Consider the following 15,026-nt stretch of genomic DNA (forward strand, 5'->3'; position numbering starts at 1 on the left):
ATCAGTGTGGAGTGGGAAATTCACGTCTTATGTCACAACTCTCTGTACAAAAATCTAGAGCTATTTCACTGAATCAGACGGAGACTTTACTCTTGGCACCTGGACAAAAAATCCCTACATGACAACTACTCCGGAGAATAGCAGAGCATGTTACGATGTGGTGGCTGGACACTCAGCTAGGCGTGTTCTCTACTTGACCCCACCGAAACCCCTGCATCCCCTAAGCGGGCAATTCATTCTCGCGCCTCAGGAAACACACACGTTCCTCCCTGCTGTGCGCCTAACATGCGCTTTATAAATACTGGGAACCTGACTGTTAAACTTGTGCACGTCAAGGTACCAGCACTGTCACAAATCAAGCACGGGCTCCGAAACATAACTGAACCCAGCTGACGTTTGCTTCAACCACTGGAACGCACACGACCCAGGCCGAGGCTTTCCGGAGGAACACCTTTTCATGATATTTATATTATCAATATTATTAAGCTTGAAAACCCCAGAGGAAGCTAGCGTACGGCACCTTGCGTCACAGATCGTTTTTTTTTAGCCGCGACGGATGCACTCACCCTTTAAAAAAAAACACTCTCTGGGGAGAAGACTTGTGGGGCCAGAAGTCGTTGGGGCCCGGAAATGGACAAGCGAACTCGCAGTTCCCGGCATTCCTAGTGGGCGGTACTTCCCTTTGACCCCGCGCTGACGTGCGACACATCCGGGCCTCTGTTACTAAGGCGGGGAAGATGGAGGCAGCGGCGGTGTTGGTTCCGGTAGAGTGGATAAAGAACTGGGAGAAATCGGGGAGGGGCGACTTTTTGGACTTATGTTGGCTTCTCAGTGAAAATAAAAGCCATGGCAGTTCGACCTACAGAGATTTCCAGCGAGCTCTCTATGAGTTATCATACCATGTCATTAAAGGAAATCTGAAGCCCGAACAAGCGTCTAATGTTTTAAATGACATCAGCGAATTTCGTGAGGACATGCCCTCCATTCTTGCTGATGTCTTTTGCATTTTAGATATTGAGACAACCTGTTTAGAAGAGAAGAGCAAGAGAGACTGTTTTACGCAATTGGTATTAGCGTGTTTGTATTTCGTTTCAGACACGATTCTAAAGGAACGCCTGGATCCAGAAACATTGGAATCATTAGGACTTATCAAACAATCACAGCAATTCAATCAAAGGTCAGTTAAAATCAAGACAAAACTCTTTTATAAGCAGCAAAAGTTCAATTTGTTAAGAGAAGAGAATGAAGGGTATGCTAAGCTGATTGCTGAATTGGGGCAAGATTTATCGGGAAATATTACTAGTGATTTAATCTTAGAAAATATCAAATCTTTAATAGGATGCTTTAATCTAGATCCCAGTAGAGTTTTGGATGTCATTTTAGAAGTGTTTGAATGCAGACCAGAACATAATGACTTCTTTATATCTTTATTAGTATCTTATATGAGTATGTGTGAACCGCAAATACTTTGTCATATACTTGGGTTCAAATTCAAGTTTTACCAGGAGCCAAATGGAGAGACTCCTTCATCTTTATACAGAGTTGCAGCAGTGCTCCTACAAGTTAATCTTATTGATTTAAATGATCTTTATGTACATCTTCTTCCAGCTGATAATTGCATTATGGATGAACATAAACGAGAAATGGTGGAAGCTAAGGAAATTGTTAGAAAACTTACGATGGTTGTATTGTCTTCTGAAAAAATTGATAAGCAGGAGAAGGAAAAGGAAAAAGAGGAGGAGAAAGTAGAAAAGCCACCTGACAACCAAAAACTTGGTTTGTTAGAAGCCTTGTTAAAGATTGGCGATTGGCAGCATGCACAGAACATTATGGATCAGATGCCTCCATACTATGCTGCTTCACATAAGCTAATAGCTCTTGCTATTTGCAAGCTTATTCACATAACTATTGAGCCTCTCTACAGAAGAGTTGGTGTTCCTAAAGGTGCTAAAGGCTCACCTGTTAATGCTTTGCAAAATAAGAGAGCACCAAAACAAGCAGAGAGCTTTGAGGATTTGAGGACAGATGTCTTCAATATGTTCTGTTACCTTGGTCCCCACCTTTCTCGTGATCCCATTTTATTTGCAAAAGTGGTGCGCATAGGCAAATCATTTATGAAGGAGTTTCAGTCTGATGGAAGCAAACAAGAAAATAAAGAGAAAATGGAAGTTATTCTTAGCTGTTTACTTAGCATTACTGACCAGGTACTACTTCCATCTCTTTCTCTGATGGACTGCAATGCTTGTATGTCTGAGGAACTCTGGGGAATGTTTAAAACATTTCCATATCAGCATAGATATCGTCTGTATGGCCAGTGGAAGAATGAAACTTATAATAGTCACCCACTTTTAGTAAAAGTTAAAGCTCAAACAATAGACAAAGTTAAATATATCATGAAACGTCTAACCAAGGAAAATGTGAAGCCTTCTGGAAGACAAATTGGGAAATTGAGCCACAGCAATCCAACTATTTTGTTTGATTATATCTTGTCACAAATACAGAAGTACGATAACTTAATAACACCTGTAGTAGATTCATTGAAATACCTCACTTCATTGAATTATGATGTCTTGGCCTATTGTATCATTGAAGCTTTAGCTAATCCAGAAAAGGAAAGAATGAAACATGATGACACAACCATTTCAGGCTGGCTTCAGAGTCTTGCTAGTTTCTGTGGTGCAGTTTTTCGTAAATATCCAATTGATCTTGCTGGTCTTCTGCAATATGTGGCTAATCAGCTAAAAGCGGGCAGAAGTTTTGACCTGCTTATATTGAAAGAAGTGGTACAAAAAATGGCAGGAATAGAAATTACCGAGGAAATGACAATGGAGCAACTAGAGGCCATGACTGGTGGAGAGCAACTAAAAGCTGAGGGAGGTTATTTTGGCCAGATCAGAAACACTAAAAAATCCTCCCAGAGATTAAAGGATGCACTATTGGACTATGATCTTGCTCTTCCCCTTTGTTTGATTATAGCTCAGCAGAGGAATGGGGTGATCTTTCAGGAAGGTGGAGAGAAACATTTGAAACTTGTGGGAAAGCTCTATGATCAGTGTCATGATACCCTTGTACAGTTTGGTGGATTTTTAGCATCTAATCTAAACACAGAAGATTATATAAAGAGAGTACCTTCAATTGATGTGCTCTGTAACGAATTTCATATACCCCATGATGCAGCATTTTTCTTGTCTAGACCAATGTATGCACACCATATTTCATCCAAATATGATGAACTTAAAAAATCAGACAAAGGAAGTAAACAGCAACATAAAGTCCACAAGTACATTACATCATGTGAAATGGTGATGGCCCCTGTCCATGAAGCAGTAGTCTCATTACACATTTCCAAAGTCTGGGATGACATCAGCCCTCGATTCTATGCCACATTCTGGTCATTGACAATGTATGACCTTGCAGTTCCGCACATCAGCTACGAACGGGAAGTCAGTAAACTTAAAGTCCAGATGAAAGCAATTGATGACAATCAAGAAATGCCTCCAAATAAAAAGAAAAAAGAGAAGGAACGCTGTAGTGCTCTTCAGGACAAGCTTCTTGAAGAAGAAAAGAAACAGATGGAACATGTACAGCGAGTTCTACAGAGACTGAAACTGGAAAAGGACAACTGGCTTTTAGCAAAATCTACCAAAAATGAGACCATCACAAAATTTTTACAGCTGTGTATATTCCCTCGATGTATTTTTTCAGCAATTGATGCTGTTTACTGTGCTCGTTTTGTTGAATTGGTACATCAACAGAAAACTCCAAATTTTTCCACACTTCTTTGCTATGATCGAGTTTTCTCTGACATTATTTTCACAGTTGCAAGCTGTACTGAAAATGAAGCCAGTCGATATGGGAGATTTCTTTGCTGCATGTTAGAGACTGTGACCAGGTGGCACAGTGATAGAGCCACATATGAAAAGGAATGTGGAAATTATCCAGGATTCCTTACTATATTACGGGCAACTGGATTCGATGGTGGAAATAAAGCTGATCAACTAGACTATGAAAATTTTCGACATGTTGTACATAAATGGCATTACAAACTAACTAAGGCATCAGTACATTGCCTTGAAACAGGTGAATATATTCACATTAGAAATATCTTGATTGTGCTAACCAAAATACTTCCTTGTTACCCAAAAGTTTTAAATCTGGGTCAGGCTTTGGAAAGAAGAGTGCATAAAATCTGCCAAGAAGAAAAAGAGAAAAGGCCTGATCTATATGCATTAGCTATGGGCTACTCTGGGCAGTTGAAATGTAGGAAGTCCTACATGATACCTGAAAATGAGTTTCATCACAAAGACCCCACTCCAAGGAATGCAGTTGCCAGTGTACAAAATGGGCCTAGTGGTGGGTCTTCTTCCTCTTCCATAGGAAGTGCATCTAAATCTCATGAAAGCAGTGCTGAAGAGAATGATAAATCAAGGGAGAGATCTCAGTGTGGCATGAAAGCTGTAAGTAAAGCTTCTAGTGCCACACTGAAAGGCAATTCAAGCAATGGCAATAGTGGCTTTAATAGCAGCAAAACCATTAAAGAAAATGACAAAGAGAAAGGGAAAGAAAAAGAGAAAAGAGAAAAGACTCCAGCTACTACTCCAGAGGCCAGGGTACTTAGTAAAGATGGTAAAGAAAAACCAAAGGAAGAACGTCCAAATAAAGATGAAAAAACAAGAGAGACAAAAGAAAGAACACCTAAGACTAACAAAGAGAAAGAAAAATTCAAGAAGGAAGAAAAAGCTAAAGATGAGAAATTCAAGACCACTGTCCCCAACATAGAATCAAAATTGACTCAAGAAAAGGAAATAGAGAAGGAGTCATTCAGAGAAAGAGATATAGCAAAGGAAATAAAATCAAAAGAAAATGTTAAAGGAGGAGAAAAAAGACCAGTTTCTGGGCCCTTGAAGTCACCTGTTTCCCGATCAGATATTACTGAGCCTGAAAGGGAACAAAAACGCCGTAAAATTGATATACACCCTTCTCCATCACATACCTCAACAATAAAGGACAATATCATCGAACTCAAGGAGTCTTCAGCAAAGCTCTACCTTAATCATACTCCTTCACCACTAATCAAGAATAAGGAGAGAGAAACAGACAAGAAAGATTTAGACAAGTCAAGGGAAAGATCCAAAGAAAGAGAGAAAAAAGATGAAAAGGACAGAAAAGAACGGAAAAGGCATCACTCAAACAATGACCGGGAAGTGCTACCGGACTTAACCAAGAGGCGAAAAGAAGAAAATGGAACAATGGTTTCAAAACACAAAAGTGAAAGTCCATGTGATTCTCCTTATCCAAATGAGAAAGACAAGGAAAAAAATAAGTCAAAATCTTCAGGCAAAGAAAAAGGCAGCGATTCATTTAAATCTGAAAAGATGGATAAAATCTCCTCCAGTGGCAAAAAGGGTATATACAGACCCCTAAGTTGAAGGTCTAGAGGAGGATGCCAAAGCTCCATGCATCACTCTCAGAACGGTATCTCCCATAATTAAGAGCTTCTGGTGTTGTCCATTTAAGGGAATCTGCTTTAAGTCAGAAGATGTATATAACCCATCATCCTCTAGACAAAACATTCCAAAGTCACCAGTTGTCAGGATATTATTTTCACCTCTAGACAGTTCCTTGCAGCAAGGTTCCTGTGTATACAATTTTCATTTGAAATTCGCCATCCAGAAGCAGCACCTGATGAAAATTTCATCCTTCTTTCTCAGAAAAGAGAGGAAATCGCCTCCAGGGACTAGTTCCTTAATGATGTAAATAGACTGCGTTTATGTGCAAACTCCTATACGTTTGACAATATTGGGATGATTGATTGTATTACTTGAGGATTTTGGCTTCTTGTAAAAAATTTAACTTTAGTTCCTGGGAAAGATCATTTTTACATGTTGTAACAGCAGTAGCAGTTTTATCCTTTCATATGCCCTTAAATATGTCACCAAATTTTCCTTTGCTCAGTCATTCTCCTGTTGTGACATCTTCATGATTGAGAACCCATTTCTTATTCTAGTTATGGCCATACTGACCATGATACTCTTGATTGGAACATTGACTTTGCCATTTAAAAAATTGAGATAAAATTCACAAAACACAAAACTTGCCATTTTAAAATGTTTTTTTTTTTAGTATATTCAGTATGTTGTAGAACCATCACCACGGATTCCAGAACATTCCCATCATCCCAAAGAGCCCCCACACCTGTTAGCAATCATCCCTAATTCTCCCCTTTCTTCAGCCCCTGGAAACAATTAATGTACTTTCTATTTCTATAGATTTATCTGTTTTGAACATTTTATAAACATGGAATCATGCAATATGTTACCTTTTGTGTCTGGCTTCTTTCACATAGTATTGTGTTTTCAAGGTTCACCCATGATATAGCATGTATCAGAACTTCATTTCTTTTTAAAACTGAATAATATTCCATTGCATAAATGTGTACCATATTTTGTTTATCCATTCATCAATTATGGACAGGAACAATGATTTTTTAAGTATTAAAATTTTAAGTTCAACAGAGTATCCACAATTATGATATCAAGATTATAATTACATGGTGTGAACAGAATGCTGTATAGGAATGATATGTAAATTATTTGTTAGCATTTCATGCAAGTGTGGTTATTTTCTAAGACTCTTCTAGCTTTGATTTTATGAAATATATGAATATTATTAGTATTTTCATCTATAAAGTTTTAATGCCTTAAGCATTATTTTTAAAATGAATGAGAAAAATGGTAGGCAGAGAAGAAGTTATTTGCCAAATGTTGTAATGACCATATTTTTAATTTATTTCAGTATGCAATATTTGAAAAATGTCAATACATAAAGGAAAGAAAATGAGTATGATGAAATCAATATATTTCTAAAGCAATTTTTATAATTTAGAAGACATTGCATCTTAATATAAGTCACTATTAAAATAATACCCTTGTGAAAAAATAATAAAAAACACTTTCTGATCTGCATGCTCATTTGAATAGGGTCCAGTTGGCAGAAGAAGTAGGGCATCTTGCACAAATCATCCTGTGACTGGTGGGGGAGGGGAAATTCTGGAGCCTTGGTTTGAAAGGGTACCACTAACACATATCCAATGCATGCTTTGCAAGGAAGCTGGGCACACAGTCTGCCTTCCTCCATCTCCATTGCAAACCTGGAAGCAAGCCTGTCTATGCTTTTGTGAATCTGAACCTACATCAGATTGAGCCAACTCAATCAATGGGGAAATACAAATGCCCACTTCATTTTTATTCAGCTGCTCAGGGGCTTGTAGTACCGAGTTTCCTAGGACAGCATGCCAGAGAAGCTCCAGGAAGTAGAGTTTCCTTTAAGAAGGCACATTCTGCCCTTAGCCATGTGGCATTTCAGAGGGTCAGCAAAGACCCTTCAAAAGAAAACAACAGCTCCAGCTATGGCAAGGTTGTTATAATTTGATGCCAAAACAAAGAGTACAGCTAGGAGAGCATCTTACTGGGGATTATAAATAAACAAGAGCTGAATCTAAAGGACTATCTTTCCTAATAAGAATCTATTATGTTCCACTGACTGTAGGGTCTGACTTAGGAGTTTTTTGTTTTGTTTTGTTTTCATTCTTGGGGTTAGTCTGGCGATATATTAAATATTTTCCTGTTTTGCAGTGGTGTGAGAGGTAGCATAATATAATGCTGATGATTACACATTCCATAGCCAGAATGTCTAGGTCCTGATTTAACCATGTTATGTATAACCTTTTTTATCTTGGGCAAGTTACTTAAACTTTCTGAATCTCAGTTTTTATATCAGTGAAAGGATAATATAACAGCTACCTCACAATGTTGTTGTAATGTAATAAGTATTGATAGAGCGCTCAGTACAGGGCCTGACACACAGGAAGTGCTTTCTCCTCCTCCAGTCTATAAGAGAATAGGGCTTTGATTTGGACAATTTAAAACTCTGCTTTGATTTCAGTGATCTTTCTCTTCCTTAAGTGTATAAAAATAAAACAGCTCACTGAAACTATAAGATCACAGAACTGCTAAATTGGTGCCACTGGGGTTTAAAGAATATCTGCATGTACGATGAAGTAGTCAAAAATACCTTTGTTGGAGTCACACATTAATTCAACAAATATTTACTAAGTGCTCTTAAGTGTTTGGCATTTTGCTCATGTTCAACATAGTTGCTTCTTGATGAAAAAGAGGGGCAAGACTCCTTTTTGTGTATGGAATGGACCTTGAAGGACTTGGAAGAGTTCTATGAAGAGAGTTGCAAAAAACAGCCTTGGCAAAGGTTAAGAGATAAGATAAAGGTGGTGGACAGAGGAGAACAGAAAGTTTAATTTAGGGATTTCTCTCATGGAAGCCTGAAGAACGATACCACAAGCATTAGAGAAAAAATAATTGAGGTTTTGGACAAGAGCAAGAAGTGAGAAAATTATATATGTACTAGAGGCCCGATGCACGAAATTTGTGCAAGAGTAGGCCTTCCTTCCCCCAGCTGCTGGCACCGGCTTCCTCTGGCACACAGAACCGGGCTTCCCTCTGGCCACTGTCAGGCACCTAGGACCCAGGCTTTCCTCACAGCCCCGGCTTCGTCCAGAAGGTTGTCTGGAAGGAGGTCTGGTCCAATTAGCATATTACACTTACTATTATAGACTAGAGGCCCGGTACATGGATTTATGTACTGGGGAGTCCCTCAGCCTGGCCTGCGCCCTCTCACAATCCGGGACCCCTCGGGGGATGTCGGACTGCTGGTTTCAGCCTGATCCCCACAGGCCAGGCCAAGGGACCCCACTGGTACACAAATTCATGCACCGGGCCTCTAGTATGCATATAAGATCTTTGGTTAATCTCTTCCCACCCTCCCGCCTCCCCTCTTCCCTCTGAGATTCATCAGTCTGTTCCATGTTTCCATGCCTGTGTGTTGAGCATCTGCCCCCTGGTGGTCACTGCAGGTCATAGCTATCAGTCGAACAGTTGCTTAGGCTTTTATATATGTAGATAATACTGGGAGGCAAATTGGGTGGATCCTAGCAGTATGGACAGTTTGCAGTTTATTTCAAGATTCCAGGATTGAAATAAGGTCCAGATTTATAATGGTGGGTGACAGCAAGAGGAAGAGAATACATAGAGACATTATGAAGAGAGAACTGATAGTACTTGGTGCTTGAACCTATGAGATAAAAGAGAAAGAGAAATATAATGTGATGTCATGTTCTTCTAACCAGTTGAGATGATTAGAGCATTAATGTGACTCAACATATAGAATCTATAAGATTATTCAGTTTAAAGGCAATCAATTTTATAGATTGATTTTATTGATAAATTGTGTCTTAACAAAACAGCACACTAAAAATTAGTAGCAAATCTGGTGCCTCTTTCTACTACTACACCAAGGGAAAGGTCACGGTAGTATATGAAAAATACAGGCAGACTCAAATTTGAATTCTCTGCACAGGCTATGGAGCCTTGTTCTGTCTGAACCTTGGAGCAAGTACCTAATCTCATCTATATATATAAAAGGCTAATATGCTAAGTGTCCAACTGTCCAACTGGTTGCTATGATGCACACTGACCACCAGGGGGGCAGACACTCGACGCAGGAGCTGCCATGACGTGCACTGCCATTTACAGAGAAACGGCACCATGGACCTGGTGCCCACAAAGCAATACTTGGTTTCCCCCAAGTGGGACACAGGCCCCGCCACCAGAGCGACACCCCACCAAATTGCAACCGATGATGCCAAGACCCATGGCACAAAATGCAGCCCACAGCCTAGCCCAGCCCAGAAACAGTGGCTATGGGCACCAGGTAATGACATCACATAGCAACACCTGGCTTTGTCTCCCTAGCGACTAGCCTCCTTGGAGTTTCTTCAGCCCAGGAACACAACTTGCTTTATAGCCAGGTGGAAACATTTTACACTTTAACCAAATATCTGTGAAGCATTTTCCTGTGCCTCATCTCATTTGATCCTCACAGAAGTCCTGGAGTAGGTAGATAGGAGACTCGGTGGAATCCTATTTTCTTTTCATTAGCCGGAAAATGCAGATTTAGAAAGCTTAGAAACTTGACCCGACTGAAAAGAAGTAAGAAATGGTGGACCTTGAAAATGACTTCAGGTTTTCTCACTGTGCAGAATATAGTCAAACACTGCTACAGTTAAATATTTTACCCTTTGTTCTCCCTGCGTGATCTACAATAATAATCTGCTTTGTGTTGTTACTTACTGCTGTGTTACTGACAATTACCTGAAAGAGAAGTTGGGGTGCTTCACTGGGCTGGAAAAATTTAGCTAAATCAGAAAGCAGGTCTAATTAAGCAAGTTTATTCTCTATATATACTAGTAAAAGGCTAAGTTGACTTGCACATGCGCGATACATATAAAGCTCTCACACGCATGTTTTTCAATCTGTCATTGTTGATCGTGAATTTGGTTGACACTTCTATTATAGAGAAAGGGCAAATAGTGATATTAAAATATTTCTTCTAATTCATTTCCTTTCAATGTGCACGAATTTGTGCACTGGACCACTAGTAAAACTATAAAGAATAAGGCAAAAGATACTTAACTCAGTAGAGTCTAATGGTTGTTGAGTTCTGTCTCTTCTATACTTGACTGCAACCTTGTTTAGAATCTCAGGAGCACCTTTTCTTCTGAAATTGTATAAAATTGTGGGTCAAGGCAACACATATTCAGCAACTACCAGAAGAGAATTCTTAAAGCTCTACTGGATTTCTAAGAGGATTTGCTCAATGGTAATAGAACAAAGTGTGCTTGGTGGGTATAAAAACAGGATAATGAGAGCTATATCATATGATTCAGAGACAGCTGCAGCATAAATCAAGAAGCAGTGAGCAAATGTGTCCTGTCCATACACATTTGGATGAACACTCAGTGTTTCTAAACTCAGATGCTGACCCGGAGTGCCAAAATGTCAGAGTTGGAAGGGAATTCCAAGTCATCATGCTAAACCCTATCATTTTACAGATGAGGAAACTGAGGCCAAAAGAGGGTAGTATAGGAAGGAAGGTGTACACCAGAATGAAGTGACTAGGACTGTGATGTGGTTAAGAGCACAGATGTTAGAATCAGGTAGACCTTAGTCAAATTACTTAACTCTCTTGGCCTCACTAATGATGACTTCATTTTTACAATAGAAAAAATACCATCTGTATGAGGAAGCTGTGAGCATAGGATGAAATACTTTGTGTAAAGTACTGGGCACAGCTGGCTTTGAGGGTCATTTTGAATTCTGCTTTACACTAATCCCTCCCCACCTGCACACAAAATTATCATATACTAGAGGCCTGGTGTACAAATTGATGCATGGGTGGGGTCCCTTAGGGTGGCCTGCGGGATTTGAGCCAAAACCCACAGTCCAATGCCTCCTTGCCACTTCTGTCTGCCGCTCCCGCTCATCCCAGCTCCACTGTGCCTGTGGGCTCACACTGCCACAGCGGTGCTTGTCAGCCGTGAGCCCTGCATCTGGTGCCCATTCTGAGGTGGGTGGGGGTGGGGCAGGATGCGATCGGCCCTCTGGGCGGGCAGTAGGATGCCCTTGCCTGGCCGGGGATCTGGATCCCTCCCTTTGACCTTCACGCTGGTTGTCAGGAGCCACCTGGCAGCCACGTTTATATTGTTTCTTCCTTGCGGAGCGTCTAGGGAGGGGAAGCAGCCGCAGTGCCTGAGGCCGACTTCCAGGAGGCCGGCAGCACTGTTGGGATTGTGCCAGCAGTGCCAGTCCATCAGTGCCTGGCCCGTTCTCCAGAGATTGGACCTGCAGGACTACTGAGAGAGTGAGTGGCTGCTGTCAGGCTGGTGGGTCACTGGGACAGGTGGGTCAGCTGAGCGGCGCTCCCACTGTGGGAGCGCACTGACCACCAGGGGACAGCTCCTGCATTTAGCATCTGCCCCCCGGTGGTCAGTGCGTGTCCTAGCAACCAGTCGACCGGTCGTTTGGTTATTCGGTCGCTTAGGCTTATATATATAGACTAGTAGCCCATTTGCAGGAAGAATCCTGCAAGCGGCCGCTGCGGCCGCGTGCGCAGCCGCTGCTGCCGCGGTTGCAGCCGCCATGCCTGCACCTGCGTGCCGCTGCCGCCCGCCCCGCTCCGCCCCACCTGGGCTTTCCCTCTGGCAGCCACCTTGCTTTCCGCTTTTCCTCCCTCTTCTAAGTTGTCTTCAGTCTTCACTCCTCCCTCCCTCAGCGTATGCAAATTAACTGCCATCTTTGTTGGGTAATTTGCATACTCGCCCTGATTGGCTGGTGGGCGTGGCTTTGGCGTATCGAAGGTGCGGTCAATTTGCATATTACTATTTTATTAGGTAGGATAGATGTTTTGATGCATGACTTTTGTGAGGCAAGTGAACCGAAAGCCATTGTACCCCCAGCTTTCTACCCAGTCCCCTAGGACCACAAGACTCAGATCAACCATAACCCAAACATGAAGCTATTGCCAACACTCTCCTGCAGGGTGGCAGGGATTTGGTGAGACAGGAATAGCAAGAGTTAAGAGAAAAACAAAACTTGGCTGATGTTTTAGTCTCTGAGGTCCCAGTGGCAGTCGGCCAACATGCTTTGTAGTGGCCAGGGGGAACTAAAGGAATGGGAAGCACCTTAAAGGGAGAGCTTGTTTTGTTTTCTTCCTGGGGGAAGGGTTTTCCTTGTAGTGTTTGAAGTCATTTCTGTCTCCATCAAATAATGGGATTTTCTGATGTAAATTACCTGCCATCAGGCAAATGTAAGAACAAAATTGATTAAGTGAGCAATTACTCTGTGCCAGGCACTAAGCTAAGCACTTTCATGGGGGTTGGCTCATTTATTCCTCATAATAATTCTATGAGATAGGAATTAGTATAGTAACATTGATTTTAGAGCTGAGAAACATTTTTAAAACAGAAAACAGCGGCATAGAGAGGAGAAGTAAATTAGTTAAGATTGCACAGCTAGTAAGTGAAGGGGTCAGGATTTGACCCAAGTGGCCCAGCTCCTTACTTCTCTTAGTGAAGCTGCTTTACAGCAATCTAAACCTGACTGCATGGGGACGGCAGGAAGGGCAGAGACAACTGAATAAGAACACAGGAAACAGCAGCACAATGCAAACCAGGTAAGCGAACACGAGAAGAAACAAGGGAAGAGAGAAAAAGGAGCAGTGTAACAGTGGGAAACAGTACACAGTGCCTCAAAGAAGGAAGTGGAGGAACCATACCTAGGACAGCCTGGAAATTGTGTTGTTAAATGAATCTGCCCAAGTCAGTAAAGACTCTTTAAAATGCATAGCCAGTAAAACAACCATAGTCAAAAGAGCTCAGTCGGGGTGATGAGTGAGGATAAAGAGGTCCAATATGAACTCTCTGACTGTTCTTGACAATGGACAAGAGCCTCACCATCCTAGCTCCCTCAGACAAGCCCACAAGGGTGGTTGGCAGTTGTTAAACACAGTGATTCAGAGAGCACAGATTTAGGGACTCAGTGGTTCCCTCCTGTTCTGCCACTTCCTAGCTGTGCATGAGACCTTGGGCCTTTTTCCTCATTCATCATATGGAATTAAGAATAACCCTCACAGTGTTATAGTGAGAGAGAGGTGATAGGCCATTTATATAGTCCCTCACAGCCTAGAACACTGACAAATTCTATATAATAGTAATAATGGCAATAATTACTACTAACCTTGGGTGACTGTAGTCCACCTTTCAATGAATCAATTACACGTTCAGAGAATGTACAGAGTCTTGGACTTTTGCATATTTTGGGGGCATGTGCCTTCCACACAGAGGTCATCTTATATTGCTATTTTTCCTGCTCTGACTAAAGAACTTGCGATGAGAACAAGAAATAGGTAAAAAAGCAATACGTAAGGGCTGTATTTGTATTTACTGCAGAGTAAATAACATAAATGCTCTATCTCGGGTTTATAAATAAACTTGGAGAGGAACTGAATATTTTTACACATTTCTAAAATACACATTTTATTATAGTTATTGAGGACTGAGCATTTGGTAAAGATATTAAAATTAAAAACAGTGTTAAGCCTTACCTATAATGAAGCTATTAATATAGAATTGGTAATTATAACCCTTGCTAAACCAGATAGAATAACTTCATTTCTCATATTAAGCAAAAGTCAACTGACGATTGAATTGTCTCTGAAATGCTATAAAATAAAATTTATATTATTACCGAAACTAGGAGATGTGTCCAATATATTGTTGAGCAAAAGGGGGAAATACAGTTCTCATTCTACAATAAAAGACATTGCAAATTTCTCAGAGAGGGATGCACTCTTTTGTTCTTTCAGAAAATTTCCTTGAAACATCCAAGATAGTTTATTAAATATCCAAGATAGTTTCAACATAGAGTGCCCATATAAACCTCTAAAGTAAAATGCAAGAAATTGCAAACCAATCTAATTAAAAATAATCATAGACATCCTGGAGAATAGTTTTGTTACCTCTATAATCATCTACTCATTTTTCTATGTGAGGTATTATAGATGGACAGGAATCTTCTCAAATTTAATTTTTATCTGGTAAGAATAGGCAAGCATGCTATAATATTAGTTATCAAATGTTGTGGTACAAATGATATCACCGTGTTTGCCTTTATGTGGGAATATATTAAATATAATTTCTCAAAGGTAAAAATGGAGAGACAATATTGCTGCATGATTTACAACATAAGTTTGGGAGTCAGATCAGGTTCAAGTCTAAATATCTGGGCAAGTCATAAGCTCTCTGACCTCAGTTTTCTTATCTCTAAAAGGGTGATAATTATAGTGTCAACCTCATAGACTTGTTGTGTATGTTAAATGAGATAAAAGCTCATAGAAAATTTAAGAATAGTTTCTGGCACAAAGCAGGAACTCAGGTAGCTATTTTTATGTTAATAAAGCTGAACTCTACTTCTTTTCTCCTCTTGATGGGGTGGGGGAGAGATGGTTATAGCTGCACCTACTGGTTAAGAGAAAATATGGAACATTTCAAGGATAATGCTATTCTTAGTCTTTCTTATGCAATATCTGGAGATCTAGGATTGATCTGGGGCAGC

The 15,026-nt window shown here is 40.6% G+C and overlaps 2 protein-coding genes across 8 annotated transcripts in view; one reads left to right on the forward strand and one right to left on the reverse strand.

Annotated features, from left to right (window-relative positions):
- The window catches only part of SGIP1 (SH3GL interacting endocytic adaptor 1), a 212,330-nt gene that overhangs the window by 180,600 nt on the left and 16,704 nt on the right, over window positions 1–15,026 (reverse strand). The window lies entirely within an intron of this gene.
- On the forward strand, window positions 738–5,429 carry LOC307103597 (THO complex subunit 2-like; the record flags this gene model as incomplete). The annotated part of the gene is made up of 1 exon (XM_079778026.1): window positions 738–5,429. One exon carries the CDS (start codon window positions 738–740, stop codon window positions 5,427–5,429), a length of 4,692 nt encoding a protein of 1,563 aa, XP_079634152.1.

Source organism: Cnephaeus nilssonii (assembly GCF_951640355.1).
Source record: "Cnephaeus nilssonii genome assembly, chromosome: 7".
NCBI lineage: Eukaryota > Metazoa > Chordata > Mammalia > Chiroptera > Vespertilionidae > Cnephaeus > Cnephaeus nilssonii.